The sequence below is a fragment of the Larimichthys crocea genome, chromosome XXII, assembly GCF_000972845.2.
Source record: "Larimichthys crocea isolate SSNF chromosome XXII, L_crocea_2.0, whole genome shotgun sequence".
Lineage (NCBI taxonomy): Eukaryota > Metazoa > Chordata > Actinopteri > Sciaenidae > Larimichthys > Larimichthys crocea.
In genome coordinates this window covers 22101735-22121371 of record NC_040032.1, presented here as the reverse complement: position 1 = coordinate 22121371, position 19637 = coordinate 22101735, and the positions used below count along the sequence as shown (strand labels likewise).

Below are 19637 nucleotides of genomic sequence, written 5' to 3'. Positions count from 1 at the left end.
TTTCTCCCTCTTTGAAGCTTTCGATGCCCAAAACTGTGAAACCAGAGAAATCATTAAATTATGGAGTTCAATAAAGTGAGAGACAAGCGGGCGATCACACTGAGATGCAGCGTTAGAAACACGTTGCCAGCATTCCTATATCCTATATGTGAAGTGAAGCCAATGAGAAGTGCCAAAAACTGCAGTTCCTCAAACATCAACAAGTCAATCTCCATAAACCCCCATGTTAAAATGTCCAACTTGACAGCAGAAATAAACATGTTTACAGCCTGGTACAAACAGGTTTGGTCTCTATAGCAATTTTTTTAATTAGCTGGGTGGCGGAAGAGACAGGACAGCCAACATGGCGGCAGCCAGGACCACAGATTTTGAGCTTCAAAACTGTTTTTCAGAAACCTGTGAGTGACGTCACAGATACGCCATGTATTCTTCACAGAGTCATATTGAAAAACTTTCCAGCAACGTATTTCAACAACTATTGAGCAACTCAGCGTGAAGACACCTCTTACTCTGAACTGGCTGTGATGCTACTCTGCTAGTGCTACATGAGCTGCAGACAGGTGACATCGCCGAGAGCTGCTTCCTGTCTCTTTTTAATTTGAACTCATAATAAAAAATGCCAGTTAAATCAGTTTGCACAAAATCCAGCAGGTTTAAGCTCGTAGACCAACCAAAACGGCAAAACCAGAAACCGACCCAACCCTACTTACCAGCTCCCGGGCTGACCTCTGACCTCACTGAGGAGTTTCCCAACAGAAAGCAGCTAAACAGTCTCAGAGGTTTCAACATTCAAAGCATGCTTCACAGCTGGAGTCCCACAGTAAGCATGTGTTTCATGTGTTTCCAACATAAAAAACAGTTTCTCAGTGGACTTGCCTGCAGTTTATTTCCTTCAGTTTTCTCTGTGAATAAAATCCCCCCATCATTTCACGACATGAAACTGAGGTTTAAGATTATTAATGAAAGATAATCCTCGTATCTCATCATTGGCTCGTCATTATTTGCCAAATTGTGTTGTCGGAGATAAATGTCTTTCAGAGCGATAAATGCAACACAGCACTTCACATTTGAAGCGTTCAGCTGAGCGTGTAACTACAAGTGAGTCCTGAAGGGCAAAATGTCACCAGCAAACCAAATCAGTTCCTCCCTCTCTCTCTCTCTCTCTCTCTCTCTCTCTCGCTGGCTCTCTCTTTTCTCTTTTCACTGGGGCTTAAACGTCTCTATCACAATGCATTCTTTATTTTTTTATTTCCTACACCAGTAAACAATAAATAACACAAACTGCGGTGGGAACAAGTGGGGAAGTCTTGTCCAATCCTTCTGTCGTCTCAATCTGTAGGCTCCTGATAAGGGAAGTCCTGGCAGCAAAACAGAAGAGAAACACCATTTAATACCCCGTCCTCCTCCTCCTCCTCCTTCTCTTCCTCTTCCTCCGCCTCCTTCCATCTTCATCTGAACCCTGGGAGGGCGGTGAGTTAAAATGCTAGTTAGCTGGGTCTCGTGCAATGGATGGAGTTCATATTTAAACTGCAAACTTGAAGGCTTAAATGAACAGACGAGGAAGATCCTCCAAGATATCGAACACTGGATGGTTCAGAAGGATCCTCCACATCTTGCCACTGTTTACTGCCCAGAACTCAATCACTTTTCAACCTACATGAGACTACATGCTAAAAACCTGGGTGGTTTCGATCTAAATTTAACAGGCAGGTAAATTTAGCTTTATCCAACTGAGAACCAGCTCCAAGATCAGGCATGTCCTAACACCCTCTGAACCTTACTTCTCTCTCCAGGCATCCTGTTTACAACTAACTCAAACTGCTGCTGCTCAGTTGTTCTTACACTCCCTTTTCACTTCAGGATCAATTTCAAAATCCTTTTAATTGTCTATAAATCTCTCCATGGTCTCCCCCGACATATATATAAGAACTCCTCACCCCTCACAGCAGCACTGGACCTCTCAGATCCTCCCACCATGGCACGTTGGCCTCGTTCAAGGACAAACCAAGGCTGGAGAGTTTTCTGTTCAGCTTGCCGCAGGACTTTAGACAGTCTGTTGATGCTTTTAAGATGCACTTTTATTCTCATTTTCCAAAAACCTGCATGTTTTTAAGTGCTATATAAATCAAATACACATGAAATTTCATGCTATTTTCAAAATAACTTTGGCTATTTATTGATACATGTTCAAAGACAGTTTTACACAAATTCTGTCTGTTTTTTTTATTTGTTTTTTTGTCCATTTGTGGAGTAAAAAAGGATGCTATCTGTATTTTACATCAGAAGTCAGTAGTTTAGAGCAACGTTTCTCAAATATCTTACACCGTGTACCACCTCATAAAATATCACTCTCTAGGTACAACCATTATGACAGACGATAAAATACAGCAGCGTAGGCCGTGGCAGGTTTATTGCTAATAAGAATATTTATCGCTGGCAGAATCCTGAATGGAACCGGTTCAAGAACCAGAGCTAATTTGGTGTTAAAGGAGTACTCCTGATCCACACTTCCCCTCCTAATATTTCCTGTTTGGAACCATGATTGCAGTCATCCACTTTACCTCCTCTTACCATCTTTGTTGTCACATAGCAAACTAATACGAAAACAAAACATTTTAAATAACGTTCCAGTGACCTCATAGTTAATTTTGAAGCACTACGAGGCTTTGAGCTAAGTGCAGCATGCTAACATGCTCTAGGCCCTATCTAGAGCTTGTGTTTGTTTTGTCCATTCTGGGCTGCTGTAGAAACATGGCAGACTCTGTAGAAGTGGACCCGCTCCCTCTGTAGATATAAAAGTGTCATTCTAAGGTAACAAAAACATAATGATTCTTATCTTCAGGTGATTATACACAAATGAAAACATACATATGACTAGTATATTCCATACGTAGCTAATAAATTCCCCTAAATCTTAAATACTTGATCTTAAAGAGCTGTTAATTGGCACTAATTAGCAAAAAATGGCACTGTTTGGGAAAAGGCGAGAGCTTTAGTGATTTTTGGAAAACTGAATTATTGATCACCACCAAAAAGGAGCAGTCCAGAGGCAAACAAATAAGTATTCAGTGTAATAGTATGTGTTATCCATTAAGCACCAGGATAAATGAGGCAAAATACAACTACTACACCTCAGTAGTACACACCTGTCACATTTTTCATTGAAGCCAAAGTGTGTTCTGTTCTGCGAAGCTGTAAGGACCTCTCCCTTGACTCGACTCCATGTCTAGACAACCCTGTTTAATTCAACAATCCTGCAGGTGAACACTGTAACAGAGTGATTTAACAGCCCGAAAAATTACCTGAACCCAAACTTTCATTTTCTTTGCTCTGAGGACTTTTCCTCCATTTTATCTCTGCTGACGGATGGATTTTCAACCCAAACCTATTAGTTCTGTCTGGCTGAAAAAAAAAAGCTATATTTTCTCATGAAATGGTCCCACCCTGGTTTTTAATGTGCAGCAAGGTGTGAGTTCATGAAGCCATCAGCAGAGCCTGAGTCTGCGCTAACACAGAGGTCACACTCAGGTTAGAGATCCATTCAAAACCCTGTTACATGCTCTATTAGACTGGGATGCTCGCTCTATCTCTCTGTCTCTTTCTCAACTCATTTCACTTCTATTCAGTCTAACTCCATTCAATTCTGTCTGATTTGTTGGCATGAATGCTACATCATGTCGTGTTGCCAAAGAGCCCGACTCCATTTGGGTTTCTTCATAACAGGATGTGTTTATTATTACAGCAGAGCATTCATTAGCATCCAGACTTCTCTTTCTTTCTTTCTCCCCTCTCCTCTAGGTTTGTGTCTAGACAGTAACCCATGATTTGTGAACTCTCTGCAATGGCAGATATACTGGGAGATGCTTCAAAATATTCTTGTCTTGCTGAATTTCAAGCAGTCATACGAGGAGAGAACCGGGATTACTTGTTTTAAAGGGTGAAGAAATGCTTGCAAAAAACAGAGACAGTATAAACCCAGAAGCTTCTGAAGAGCTGCTGTGGTGGCACCGGCAACCACCATCTTGGCCGTCCTGTCTCTGGCGCCTCCCGGCTAATCTAAAAATCGGCAAAGATGTGGGTCATTGGTGGAGCTGAGGCGGGCTAAATGATGCCTGTAACAGTACCCACTTGTCAATTAGAGCAGGCACGTTGTTAATTATGCATAACTTTAAGCCTTAATAAAATTTGAACAGTGAAATTATCTATAGAGACAAAAACAGTTTTTTGTATGAGGCTGTAAACATGTTTATTTCTGCTGTGAAGTTGGACATTTGAACATGGGGGCTTATGGAGATTGACATGTTCAGCCAGCCTCAAGTGGACATTTGAGGAAGAGCAGTTCTTGGCACTTCTCACTGGCTTCACTTCACAGCCATGGAGGCTGACGCTTGCAAAAAACTGGTAAATCTGACAAAGCCTTTTATACTCCAAGTCAGATAAAACGAGCAACAAAGCACAAATAAAATGAAGGACAAGTCAAGGACACTATGGTCCACTTATTTTTCTATTTTCAGGTTGTTGTTTTTTTAATTTTCAGTTTTTAGTCACAGTTTTGTTCGGTTTAGGCACCAAAACTATTTGGTTTAATTAAGCAACCCATCGTCATAAAATAAGGCTAAAGAAATATTGTCTTTATAGTTAAGTTGTCAACTGTTACAGGTGTCAAAGTTGCAATCCTGACCTCCTGGTTAACATTTAACCACAAGAAGGTGCTCATCAGGAAAACAACCACAGTCTGTGTGTTTATCTGGAGTGGACAGGCCTCAAGAAGTGTCTGCCTAAACTGAACTTGAAACGTCTCAAAGTCTCAGCTCTAAAACACTGTGGTCTCACAGACAGACAGACAAATATAAACTGAAAGTGTTAGATGATAAAACAACGCTAGCGCTTATTAAGCATAAATAAAGGAGAGAAGAAATAAACACAATGTGTGCAGGATCTGCTAAATGAACAACACAGAAAGGCAATATTAAAAGCGTGAAATATGCAAATGAAAATAATCTTGTGAATAAATGTGAAGAAGTAAACAAAGTGGAGCTGTAAGAAAATTAAAAAATGAAGAAACAAACTGTCCAGACAGGGACGCAGAAATTTTCCGAGGGTTCAGTCTGACAGATCATCAGACACATCACAGGTTAGTCACTGTCTGGCTGCCTATCTGTCTGTCTGTCTGTCTGATGATGACAGCTGAGACAGGCAGCCGGCTCTGCATTGTATGTGTGTCATTCGACAGTATATAATGAAGATGACTGTGTGACACGAATAGCCAGAAAAACAGCAGAAAGTCTGTCTTTTGTCTTGAATTAAATGTACTTTCACATTTTGTACTAACAGGAAATGATGTGAGGCGTCACTCTGACAGTTGTGAACAACAGTAAATACAGAAATTTACCAGAAACAAAAGAGCAAAGCAAACAATCAGCAAAGTCAGTCTGTTGGTCCAGATGGGAATATCTAACTACTGGACGGACTGTCATGAAAAAAAAAAGTTTCCATCCAGATTTTGAATTAATTCCAGTAACTCAGCAACAGGAAGTCTAGATTAGTGCTTGTTTCCATCTATGCCTGTGAATATGGTAGAGCATATTCTCCTGAAACCATTGCAAAAGAAGAAGACACAACGAGATGATTGAAAGAGCTACAGTCAGAGATCAAACGATGGAAAACATGATGGAAATCAGACGTTTCTGCTACCACAAAACCCCACCGGGCACGTCTCTCACATCACGGCTGCAAGGCTGTTTTGATCCGTCCTCCACGTAACTTCAAACTCCACTGGGGTTGGTCTCATGCATTAACCATGCAGCAACCTCTGTGTCTGTGAATTGAAGCCAATGCAGAAGTGCCAAAAATTGCAGTTCCTCAAACGTCCACTTAAAGCTGGCTACAAAACAAGTCAATCTCCATTAGCACCCATGTTAAAATGTCAAACTTTACAGCAGAAATAAACATGTTTGCAGCCTGGTACAAAAAAACCAAACAAATTATATTAAGGCCACGCCGATTTTTAGATTAGCCAGGAGGTGAAAATGAAAAGGCTACCAACAGCAGCCAGAGCAGCAGATTTTCAGCTTCAAAGCGGTCAGGCATGTGCTGTCCATTCTTACTATCAATGGTAACACCTCACCAGAAAACAAACTAAATACATATGGAAACATCATCAAACTATAAATATACATTCAAAACCATTGTATTGACTGAGGTTTAAATGTCCCCTGAACATGTTTTCTCAGTCTCTTCAGTCACAGCTGTGGCTGTTGTTGTTGTTGTCACAGTATTGAAGACGGTGTAGAGATGCAGCTGCAGGTTTTTTCCATGAAGCTCACAGTTCATTTACTTTAAATGATCCGTGTGTTCAGAAATCCCTCGTGGGGCTCAGCTGCTTTCCCACCATCCCCCTGCACAGATTCACCCTACTGTCTTTACAGTAAACTGTGTACTACTACTCTGTATTTACATCAGAGTCTACAATCTGCTACCCAGAAGCAGCATTTTAAGTTTTCATTTAAAGTTATTTAAAATTTCAGATTTCATGTTCCAGTTTGGATCCTATTTATTACACAGCAGTCAGCATCAATATATTTACATTTTGTAATTATTACTGTATACAGTAGTTTTTATCAGTCATGCTCAAATTGGTTCTTCTAATGTCTAAGTTGACTGACACTGAGCTGAGGCGCTGATATAAATCCAGCACCTCCCAAGAAGTGACAAAAAAAGATCCCCCTTCTCCTTTTTTTTTTTTACCTTTAGATCATTTCTCTTAAACTAATCTCTGTTTCTATTTGCTCCTCATTTCCCCCCGAGGAGGATTTAGGAGAAATGGGAAAGAATATGATTTATTTCACAGGAGATTAAGAAAAGACAGCTGCGAGCAGCAGAAGTTTCCTGTGGGCTACAAAATGTCTGATGAGATCACTGCTCCAGATGTTGGCGCTTCAGGAGAATCTGACTTACATAAATATATAAAGCTAATTAAGCAAAACATGTAAACATGCCACCACATGCTAGCTTCTACTGTAACTTAAGTATAAAACAGCAAAGATCTTTAAAGACTTTAAAGTAACAGTTTGACATATTGTGAAATGTGTTTCATTATCATTTTGAAGCTACAATGTAGTAATCAGATGAATGATGTCTCTATCATTTGATCATATGTTCTTACACTATCTAACGTTGCACTCTGCATACGATCACCTACGAAAAGCTTTACAGCACACACCACCAACTATTTCTCTGATTTTGGTGAAACTGGATCATATTTGAACTCTTTGTGATTTACAGAGTTATTCTGCTGCCAACTGTAGCTGCCGTTAGCTAATGTTAGCTCACTTTGTTAGCCAGGTTGTGTGGACTGTGAGCTCAGAGCACCAGGGAAGTGTTTGTGTTCACATGGCTCGAAAAGAGAACACTGAGATGCTGGGAAGAGGTTTTTAGGACCTGGATGGGGGCGAACCAGTGGGGAGTACTGACAGGGGGTAGAGATGGTGTTGTGCCAGAACTGGAGAAACTGGCGAAACTTGGTGAAAATAAAGGCTGAAAGACAGACGCCCAGCTGGACTTCTTGCTGTTGGAAGTAATATTAGCTGGGTGCCATGTCTTGTGTTGTTGACTCACTAGTTTTTGACTATAAGTAACAAACACACGTATAGTTGTCCATATTTACCACAGTGTACTCTGAAATTAGGGGTGCTAAATCACAAACATACCAAATCTCAATAGGTGGTTTTGGTTCCTTTGGACAGAGGCACTCTAGATGTTTTGCTCTATTCCCAGTTTTTGTGTGAAACTAAGCTAACTTGCTACTAGCTGTGGCTTCGTTTTTACAGTATTTACCACCCGACATGAGAGTCATATCAATCTTCTCAAATAAGCGTATTTCCTCAAAAGGCACTATTCCTTTCATATAAAGGAGTTCGCAGTGTTTTTCACTACATGCTGTGATTGTGGCTGTTTTGTTAGAGCAGCTGTCAGTCCTAACACCTCGTCGTCATTGAGACTAATTCCTGATAAAAGTGGCTGTGCGCTCAGTCTGAGCTGCCTGTATAAAGCTGAAGCGTCAGATGCAGCAGCTCTCAGAGAAATATTTGTTTTTCCAGCTCAGATGCAGCCATGCTGCTCCACTGCGACTGTAGAGCGACTGTGTCTCACAGGAGGCAGAGATCAGTCTGTTTTACACTTCACACAACAACAGACCAGAGAGAAGACAACAGACAGGGAGATGGGAGAGTATCATTGTAAGAAATAAAAAAGAAGAGGCGGGGGGCAGAGAGGGAAAGAAGAGAGTTTGATACACAGAAAGTGAAGGAGGCAGGTTTTATATTGAAATTGTCTGTATGCGATTGCGTTACAATCGTCTGTTTTTATGCCCGTTTTCAATCTGTAAATAATAAAGAACTGGCACTGTGACTTTTTAGGCTCAGCTGAAGTTGAAAACACGATGGAAACTCTCACAATGAAGCCGTACACACTCTAGCCTCAATTAAGCAGATACATCTAAAAAATAAAAATATCATATTTGTATTTTTTAAATGTGGCCAATATCAGATTCCTCAGATACCATCCTGAACTACACTATAACCATCTGTGGTTCTCTGCCGTATAACGCTGGAATGTTCCCTCAGGGTTGGGAGTAAGGTGCCCCAAACAAAGGAGTTCAAGTAGTTGTGGAGTCTCAGCAAACCCAGACCCGTTATGATTCACCCCTGCAAGTTTTCCCAGAAAAGTCTCACCATGTAAGGTCACAGTGCAAAAAAATCTGATCTGAATCTGATTCAGCACGTATGATAGTGGTCAAAATATCAGATTTTTACTTTTCACACAGTTATAAAAACAAAGCATCTGTGGCTGTGTGCTAGTGCTAAAAACTGCAGTTCCTCAAACGTCCACTTGAGGCTGCCTCCAGAAGTGAGTCAGACTCAAACAGTTTTGGTCTCTGTAGCTAATTTCCCCGTTCGTGACAACTGTGCTGAGGGTGAATTTTTATACAACTCACCTGTTCAAATTATATTAAAGCTTAAAGTTATGAATAATTAACAGTGTGGCTGATTTGATTGACAGGTAGGTGGCCTGTTAGAGCAGCCAGGCGTAATTTGGCCCACCTTAGGTCAGACATTGATCCACATCTTTGTCACGAATATGGCATCAACCCTTTATATTGTCAAAACAGATCTGACTATTTTCTCTACTTTGACCTATTAACTCATATTCGGGTTACAGGAGTCAATGGAAACAAGAACTCATACAAATTTCTATAAATTCTGTAAAAAATGTGCTGAATTGTGAACATGACTGATGTCTGGCACCAATTATTCAACAACTGCCTGAAACAGCAGCGTATAATCTCAATCATAAAGTATTTTCCAGTTTAAGAGGAAGAGAAGCGGAGTGGATGAACGGGAGCACAGCACAAGAGACAGGAGTATAAATGAGTAAGACAGGAAGAAAAAGAAATGTAGTGTTAGACAGAGAGAAAGAAAGGAAGACAAGTCGCTTCGCAGGAGAAGACAGAATGAAAAGGGCAAACAAGAGACAGACAGATTGGAAAAGACAGACAGACAGACAGAGGTTTGTCAGTAGTATCCAGAGGGCAGGTGGGATCAGTTCAGGTGCAGCAGCTCCATCATTCAGACGCTGTTCACGTCTGGTTTAGAAAAATAACCTGCAGCATGGAGCAGAATCAGGACAAACCTTTTGTTTAAAGTTTATTCTGGTTCACTAAAACTGGGCTCTTTTGTAGTACTGGTCAGTACATAATTTTCTGCATTTTCTACATCTCAGGGAAATATTGTACTTTTTACTTCACTACATTTGATCATTTTGTTACCATTTGCAGATTCACAGAGAGAGAGACAGGTTTCCAAAACTTACAGCTGAGCGCTGCCAGTGAGGGAGGGATGCCTGTCTGTAAATCAGGCCGGAATAAATAAATAAATCGGCGAATGCACCCATGCATCGGCTGATGCTGATATCAGTAAAAAATGCAAATATCGGCCTTAAAAATAAAACTTCATTGATCTATAGCTACAATGTATGACGAAATCTGTAAGTCAAGATCACTTCCTGCATTACACAGTCACTGCATTTGGCATGAGCAACGCCCCCCAGCTACCTTTCCCTTTTGGAGATTGATTCACTTCTGCAGCCAGTATCAAGTGCCCGCTCAAGGAATTACAGTTTTTAGCAGTTCCACATTGGCTTCACTCCCCTGCCAGGAGGTTGAAGCTTGAATGCAGCCCTATGGACCCATCAGTCAACTAAGCTAGAAAAGTTTTATTATTCACTACGAAAATGCAACAATCCTGAGCAGACAGTCACAACACCAAAGCTCTAAGAAGCAGTGTTTGGGTTGGGTTTTACATCGTAGATGACAAAATAACAAGGATAAGGCTGTTTGTCTTCGTACAAAGAAGCTGTCTTACCCACAATGGCGACAATCTGCTGACCTAACTCCAAGCTTGCCATGTCAAGTGCTCGCCTGAACCTCACCCTCGCCTGACTGTCTACGATTCAGCACACGTAGTTTCAGTGGGCACCTTTGCCCCCTTGAAAAAGTAACATCCCCATCGAGAGCAGGGTCCAGTTGAGAAGTGGTTTAAAATTGTCCAAACCCTCAGAACTATATGTCTCCAAGACTATCAGGATGTGTGAACAGATTCAAGCTGAATTTTACTGATGCCGGCATGTTTTTCCGACAGTTGCTCATTAAAAACCAATGACTATCGAGCTCATGTATCTACACTGCTGGAAACAAGAACGAGTCGAAGCGGAGAGGAAGAAACAGCCTAAAGTGTGCCTTACTTCACAAAGAGTTCATGACTATATTGTTGGTTGTAATGTCTGTAAAATGATCGTTCCGAGGATGGAAACAGTAGAAATGAGCTGAACCTTTCCCTGAAAAGCGGTTCTTGGTCTTTTTTCCAGACCGATAATTGCTCAGATATCAATGAGGGGATTTATGAAGGTCAATAAGTAGAATTGGTATTGGTATCAATAAAATCATATCATTTCCCATCCCTACTCCTGTGTCAATGTGAGTTCGACAGTGTGAAGTCACCTTGCAACCTCTTAAGCCTTTTAATGCTGATTCACTGAAAAAGAACCCCTATGCAGCGTCTGCAGTACTGACAATTTCTCTTAATCTCCATCTGCACCACCGCACGTCGCCATTATTTGAACCTGACATAACCTAACCTACTGATGTCATCAACTTGCGACACGAGTGTACATCATTGTATTGCAAAATACAGCCTTTGATTCAGTTGCAAAATGAATGAATTAATGAATTTAGATACATTTTGACAGGATCCTTTATGTATTAATGATGTCCTTGTTTATTAATAAATACTTTACTCTCAATGATGAGTGACAAAACTGATGTTGCTGAAAGCTCCGGAACAAATATAAGTAAGTGGAGGTTGGATTTGGTCAAACTTCCAATTTTTGAGGTGAGAAATGAACTTTCAACACATTTAGTAACAGTTGTGCGCATCAATAAACATGATATAGCTACAGTTGTTTAAGTGTTAATTCAGCATTTACAAATGCTTCACAGGAGGAGCCACAGTTACAGTAAAGGGTTACGAGATTGGTTTAGTTTTGTTGAGTGGCTCATTACTGGAAGAATTTACTCAACAGAAGTGCTCAATCTATATAAATCTCACAGAGAATTTACTTAGGGATGTCTAGATCGATCAGTATCGACGATATTCAATAAAAATGTGTGATCAGGGGATCAAGATTGATGCTTTTCGGGTCATTGTGAAAACAGATCAATGACGCACATTGTATTTATCTGCTGGCAGATTTTGACCTCTCAAATATGGTGAGCGTGCAGATGCAAAGCATGACGAGTCAGCAGTATCAAACAGAGAAGTCAAAAGCCAATAACTATAAAGATCCATTTCCAGCCATGATGGATTAAATTTACACTTTCCTGGAATACTTTGTTTTTTCGGTAGCGGGCTCATCGAGGTGAGGAGGAAAGGAGAGGGAGAGATGATGATGACGAGTTCAAATTTAAAGAAAGAAAAAGCGATTTAATTATAATGACTGAATGAACAAAATATAAGACAGTGTTTTGTTGCTCATTTAAATTTCAAGGACTTTTCAAGCACTTGACTCAAAGACAATCTGCAATCAATATTAGCAGCAACCAGGATTGGGGCATCCATAATTCAAATGAACTAACTACTAAAATCTGAATAATTAATGAATTTTAGAGACTTTGTTTTTGATGTCCAGGGGTAGGGAGGATCTCAGCATTTATAAAATGTCGATGAAGTTTTCATCAGTATCAACACTAAAGCACACTCACATTAAAACTCATGTCTTCAGTGGAACTGAGAGTTATCATATGTGCAGATTTAAATTCAGGTGTAAGAAGACCGGCTAGTAAATTCAACGTTTTGGGCCAAACAAAACAAGGTCAACATATTGTTCTCCAAACCTGCTGTAGTCTACTGAATGCCCCCTGGAGCCAGAGTCCATTTAGTGCTGAGCTCCCTCTGGTCTACGTGCACTTACTGCTGCTGTCTGCTCTTTCAAAGGCGGCCTCCTTTTTAGCTCTGTGCTCTGTTTCATAAATCCCAAGTCTGCTGAATGAAGTCTGGATGATGGAAGAATGATGCACTGACCCATGAGGATGAGTAAAGCCTTCAGTGGCCTGCAGGATGGTCAGATGGGTTGTTACACCAACAACACGCCTAATAAAAATCACCAAATCTAAATTCTACATTCACAACAGAAACAAATGTTTAAATACAATTGCATGTAAAGGGAGAAGCTTGTGGCACTTGTATACTTTTATATGCCCATTTTTGACTGTTTGTGTTGAGCACATCAACTGGCAATGTGGACATCTCTGACCCCAGCGACAGGGTTCATCGATATAAAACACCAGATCCTAACTTTTATAATGACGTGTCATTTATATCTATGATATCGAGTCCATGACAATGACGACAGCAGCCTCCTCAGGTTAACAAATATGATATAAATAGGTAAAAGAATTGTTGAAGTTTGAGGCAGTTTGTAGAATAGCAACCATTAAAATTTATTTAGCTGTTATTACTACCCTAAGGGTACATTCAGACAGGATCCAGCCCTATGGTGAAAACCTAGGTTTTTCCATTCATTTGAGTGGGTATAGTGTATTTAGACTGCAGTGGAGAAGTTGAACCAGTTCCAACTTTTGGAAAAATGCAGCCCGTTGTCACACTGCAGCTGCCAATCAGACGATTAGGCCAGTCAAACCTCCACAGTCAGCCTGAAATGTCTCTAAAACTGCAACTATCCAGGCGGATTCATGGACTAAACTCTGATACTCTACCTGTTGTGTTCTGGTTTTGTTTATTTCATGAACCCAGCTTCTAAATCTAAGTCTGACTCGCAATTTATCCTGGGTTTGTGCCCGATGGTTTGAGAGAGAGGGACATAGACAGTGAATTAGAGTGAGAGAGCGCCAGCATCCATAAAGCCAGTAAATTAGCGAAATAAAAAGTGTTTAAAATTTTCCTTAGCAATTCAAAATGCCATTCTTTAATGTAATATTAAAATGCAGTGTTTAAGCACTGATAATGTTTTAAAAGAACCATTTTAGCACTAATATCGGCAAAAGAACAAACCAAACAGTAAACAGCTGCTGCTTCAAACACAGACTGAAACCAGACTATGAATTTGCCATAAAACAGGAAACTCTGAGACATTTGTCAAATCACAGGCCAAGTAGAGCTAGACAGTTTGACATCAGCACTATGACCAACACTTTCTCATTAGTAATTTGATTCAGAACTGATATAAAAATGTGAGCTAAATCCAGAAAGGTCACAGAATATTTTGGCTCAATTACTCCACCAAATTCTGACATCCCAGAGCCGTTGCTTGGAACACAACCTTGGCACATGTGGGCGTGTGGATCCGTGATAAAAAAATCAATTTTTTATGTCATTGACATTTAAAAGAAAAGTTTAAAAAGTTCAAGTCAGAAACACAGACTTCTTTGTTTCTAGACTTACAGGCATAGGTCATGGCGAAGCTGCTCCCCGTGTCCACCATGTCCACCTGTGGCACCAGTTTGGGGACGTCCTGGTGTTGAGCCAGAGCAAAGCGAAAAACCTCATACTCATGGGAACCGGTGGGGAAAAGGCCTCCTGTTTGACAAATACAAAAACACACAGTGGGAATCATTTTCTGTTTCAAAGCGAATAGGACGAAGGGAAAGAACCAGAGAGAACAAAACAACTGTTCACACCAACCAAATCTTTTTTTATGGTGAGACACAACAGCCAAAAATAGTCAATCAAGTGTTTATTTTACTTCACTGTCAATTTGTGTCTGTAGATTGCACCAAAAGTTAGCATTAGAAAATGCCTAATTTGTATAGGTTAGCTTACCTTAGCATGAAGACCAAAAATATTTGAATATATTTGCCAATTTTTAGATTAGCCAAGAGCTGGCAGAGGCAGGACTGCCAAGATGTTGAGGGTGACTTTACAGAAACTACATCCACTTTTATACAGCCTATGATGTGAGCCGAGCATAAATATCCCATTATGTAATCCAATTGGGAAAGAGGCTCTCCAGAAGTGCATCCAAAAAGGCACAAACTACTGTTTATTAACATAAAAGTATGTTGAACTACAGTGTGCACATTGAGTCTGTACTGCAGACACACGACTGTGTTAAGCTAAACTAACCAACTGCTAAGGGTGGCTTTAAATTGACTGTACATCAATCTTCTCATCTTAGTAAGTAAGTTCAGTAAGAAAGCAAATCAGCACATTGACCCAAAATGTCAAACTGTTCCTTTAAACAACTTGAACCGCTCATCGTTTACATCCATGTCTGCTTGCTCGCAGTCGCTCTCTTCCCTCCTTGCTTTTGTTGGCATGTTGCTATGTTTGTTGGAGTTGCCACCAGCTGTTAAGTAATCATTGTTAAACGCCTCTTTTCTCAGCGCTCATTTACACGCCCTTAACATAATGGTCTTTAGGGTCAGAGGGAAATTATCTGAACACATAAACCCAGACTGATTTACCCATCGTGTCTTCTCTGTGGTGAAGTAGGAACAAATTCCTTTTCTGTATTAATGGACTGACTGTATGTATTGTTCTGGTGAATTTTTACTTTTATTTTCATTGTCATGACTCTTTGTTCTCACATTAGTCAATCAATCAGTAAGTCAATCACCGGAAAACTAATCATCATGTTGAATAATAGTTTAATAATATTAAAAATAATTTTTTCAAGCACATTTTCTGGTTCAGGCTTCCCAATATTGAGAATCTGTTATGTTTCCTTGTCGCTACAGTCACAGGAAAATCAAGTTCTCCAAATGTTTTATTGTTGATCAAACAAAACAAGAAAATTGATGACACTGATCCAACAAATAAATAAAAACATGAATAAATTCAGAAAATCTATGAACTGACAATTAATCGAGTAGACTTGAAGTCAATCATTTATCTTCACTATCTGAAGAAATGTGAAATATATATATATATATATATTTTGTATGTATACCGTATATGTTATAAGGTTACACGTTTTGTGCATCATTTCATACAAATAACACTTCAGGAATTGTTGGTAAAATAGGACCATAAATGAAAGTATTGTATTATAACTTCAGGTTGCTTTGCTATTTACAATTTACCACATTTCAACTTAATACAATGACAGGCTCTGATGGACTGCTGCTCTCTGTATGTTTGACAGTGAAAGAAAACAAGTGATACTGAGTGGTGGATGATTAAAATCCTGCACTTAAACATACTTCAAGGAGTTTTTCTAACTGGTTATAAAACAATTGCAGTTTAATAGCCCTATTAAAAAAAACAATAACTCATATAGAGGACCCTGGAGTTATCTAAACAAGTTATATAAACAAACAAGAACATCAGCAAGAAAACTGGCTGTGATCTATAGTTATTATTAATGGCTGCCAATGATGCAAAATGAGTACCGTGAATACCCTTAATGAGGCCAATGAAGCTACTGGAGCCAAAGCATTTGCAGTGGCCTCAATATACAAATGTAAGCTGTACATATTTTTAATATTTATATTTTGGTGGTCAAATATTGGTGCTAAAGCTCCACACATTTACAATTCAGCAAAGAACAACACTACACTGCCAAATTAGCACAGTACGCCAGGAAGTGCATACTGTAACAGTGTAGTAAAAGTAGTCATAATGCAGAAAACGGCACATGAGTGTTAAACTATTTTATATTACATTACTGGATTACTAATGCTGATGCATTAAAGGATCAGTGTGTGAGATTTAATGACATCTAGCACTGTAGTTAAGGATTGCAACCCTGTTGCCTCATCCTCTTCTTCCAACATAAACTATGGTGGCGGTGGCTCTGGACTACTGTTCAATATGGCAGACTCCATGGAAGAGGACCTGCAGAAGCCAGTAGCAGTAGTAGTCTTATTTCTTTAAGATTATACATGAATAAAAAAATACTTGTGTATATTATATTCCATGTCTGCCAAGTGAATGGTAAACAGAGCTTCCTAAATCTTACACACAGGACCTTTAATGTCGAGTTGGCACTGTAATTGTAGCGTTTGTTTATTTTGGGGGGCTCTTCTGCAGTAAAGGTCAACAGCGGGATTTAAATAGATGTTCAAGGTTAGCATACATAGATTGCAAGATCAAATGGATGCCTCAGTACACCGGTCTAGAGAGTTAATTTAAATATTGCATTGCTTATGCTGTTGGGTAGGAGAACAAGAAGAATTTAATCCTTAAAGTAAAGTGTCAGATAAATGCAGTGGAACTGAAAAGTACAATATTTACCAGTGAAAGAGTAAAAGCCAAGTACAAGTACCTTAATATTATACTTGAGTAAAGGTAAATGTAATGCTGTTGCATTCAAGTGACTAAGAATATTACAGGAAAAGCCCACATTAATCAATAAAATGTCCATTAGCTTTCATAATAGTCATTTGATGATTATTTTTTTTTATTTCATATTGATTTTGATTGGATTATATTGATATTTTTCAAACGTAGCAATGTATCTCCTTTATTTTACACAACATTTTGAAGACTGCTAACACTAGAATATTGAGATACTTATAGGAATATTATTATGATTTATTCACTGGGGTTATAAAGGCTGGAAGCAGTCCATCTGCTCTGGCAGAAGGGCTCTGACTCAATAAATGCATACAGAAAAAAAAAACAATGCAACTCATTTTTCATACTGATTTTATTCCAATGCAGGTTAGTTAGACTTGATGCCACATTGGCACCAAACCTGAGAGGAAACTACAGTTGGAGTCTGGACCAGTGGTCCCATGAATCACATTATAACCCACCTTTGCCTGAACCACACTGAATGTGACCAAACCAGTCAAGGTTCAAATGGGAAGAAAAGAGCTGACAGAGGATTTATCCATCATATGAATGTGACAGTGAAAGACGTTTTTGAAAAAAAGATGCAGAGATTAGGAAGTAGAAGTGTTGTGTACCAGATGGTGCCCAGACAAGATCTTACAAGACACATTTAGAGAGCAACGACCAAGATGATGACATGGAGAATCATCATATACTGTATGTTAATTACATTAATTAAAAACATGTCAGACAATTTAATTTACATAACAGAAGTGTCCTCTTATAAACAATACAGTCTTCACCAGTGACGGAAAAGATCAGTACATTTACACAAGTACAGTACAATACTTGAGTATTTCCATTTTATGCTACTTTATACTTTTTACTCCACTACATTTATGTGCCTGCTTTAGTTACTACGTACTTCACAGGTTAAGATTTTAACCATATGTGTTCTCATATGCTGATTCCCATCCATGGTGTTTATTCCTATTTTCTATAGACTCTGTCCATGGTGCTTATTCCTTTATTTTTAAATACACTGTCCATGGTGCTTATTCCTTTATTTCTATAGACAGACTCTGTCCATGGTTGTTATTCCTATATTTCCAAAGACTCTATCTATGGTGCTTATTCTTTTATTTCTATAGACAGACTCTGTCCATGGTGCTTATTCCTATATTTTATAGACTCTGTTCATGGTGCTTATTTCTATTTTCTATCAACTCTGTCCATCATGCTTATTCCTATATTTCTATAGACTCTGTCCATGGTGCTTATTCCTTCATTTATATAGACAGACTCTGTCCATGGTTGTTATTCCTATATTTCCATAGACTCTATCTATGGTGCTTATTCTTTTATTTCTATAGACAGACTCTGTCCATCATGCTTATTCCTATATTTCTATAGACGAGGTAAAAGACAAAATTCCTTCAGTTTCAATCACACTACATAATTAAGGGGGTATTGTACATTAATTCACTTACTGTATGTTGCAGGAATATCAAAGTGCAAGAAGATACTTACAGAAAATACTGTAAGTCACAACATGAATATATGAATACTAACACACACTGTAAGTCACAGAGGGAATCCCGGCCACAGGCATTATTACAGCAGCGTTGTGAGAGTGGGACTACCTAAACAGATATAAGTCAGGACAAGAGTAATATTCTAGCAATATCAGATGATTATTACAGGGACCAGTCATGGGAATATTACAGGACAACACAGGAAATCACTGTTGTCAGCACTGTGTTGTTGAGAATTAGGCTTCCAAAGCTAATTTTAGGTCCAAATATTATATGAAAAATAATATAAATATATGAGTAATATGTTAACAGTTGTTATAGTTCAGATCCGTACACAGTGCGTCATTATATGTATATACAAGATACTGTATAAGTATATTAGAAATATAGGGAAATGTGTGTCTTACAGAGACTGTGAGTTATAATCTTGGATGTAAGACGTTAAAAAAATCTAAAAAATGAGATCCAGCCGAGTCTTCCAGCTGGTCCCGGTGCGCCCCTGGGCGTACGCAACACCCGCCTCTCACTCACCTATGTTGATGTTACTTGGGAAACTTGTGCCGCTGCAGAACCCGAGCAGCAGCAGCGGCAGGAGGAAGAGGATGACCGAGGGGACCGGGAAGCTCTGCAGCCGCATGTTTCCTCCAGCAGCAGCACCGACAGGAGACGCGCAACAACCGGCGTAATCCCATTCACACCGGGGCCGGCACAGATCCACCGCAGCCCGGCTACAGACTCACACATCCACCGGCTTCAGTCCACTGCTTTCTCTCTGTTCTCTTTATATAAATGTTTCCCTCTTATCAAACATCCATGTTTGGAGCGCAGAGGTCTGCTGCCGCGTCGACTCTGAGTGTCAGAGTGTTTGTTCACTGTTTCTGTACCCACTACCCCTATCTCTCTCTCCCCTCTCTCTCCCTTCTGTGTTTGCCTCTCTCTCTCTCTCTCTCTCTGGGCAATTGAAATGAGCTTTATGCTATAAAAAATATACAACCTACAATTATACAGTATGTTCACAATGAGAAGTGGTAGAATGCACTTTATTCGATTATACATTTTGCAGTGTTTCTTTAGTTGAGTATTTCCATGTTATGCTTATTCATACCTCTACTCCATCATATTTATTAAGCAGATATAAAATTATATCTTTCATCTGTATAGCAGCTTTCAAAACAGTTACAAGGAGCTTCACAACAATGAAAACAGAACCAAATGGAAGGACAATAAAATAAAAGCAATAAAAATGTATATT

At 39.4% G+C, this 19637-nt stretch overlaps 1 protein-coding gene across 3 annotated transcripts in view; it reads right to left on the bottom strand.

Moving 5' to 3' along the window:
• gria1b (glutamate receptor, ionotropic, AMPA 1b) overlaps positions 1-19233 on the bottom strand; it is a 62312-nt gene extending 43079 nt beyond the window's left edge. For all 3 annotated transcript variants that reach the window (XM_019276216.2, XM_019276217.2, XM_019276218.2), the window contains exons 1-2: positions 18917-19233; positions 14016-14150 (exon numbers count right to left, since the gene is read on the bottom strand). In XM_019276216.2, coding sequence (XP_019131761.2) covers positions 14016-14150; positions 18917-19022 — 241 coding nt within the window. In that variant the 5' untranslated portion in view covers positions 19023-19233. The remainder of the gene's footprint in view (positions 1-14015; positions 14151-18916) is intronic.
• Between the last annotated feature and the right edge of the window lie 404 nt (positions 19234-19637).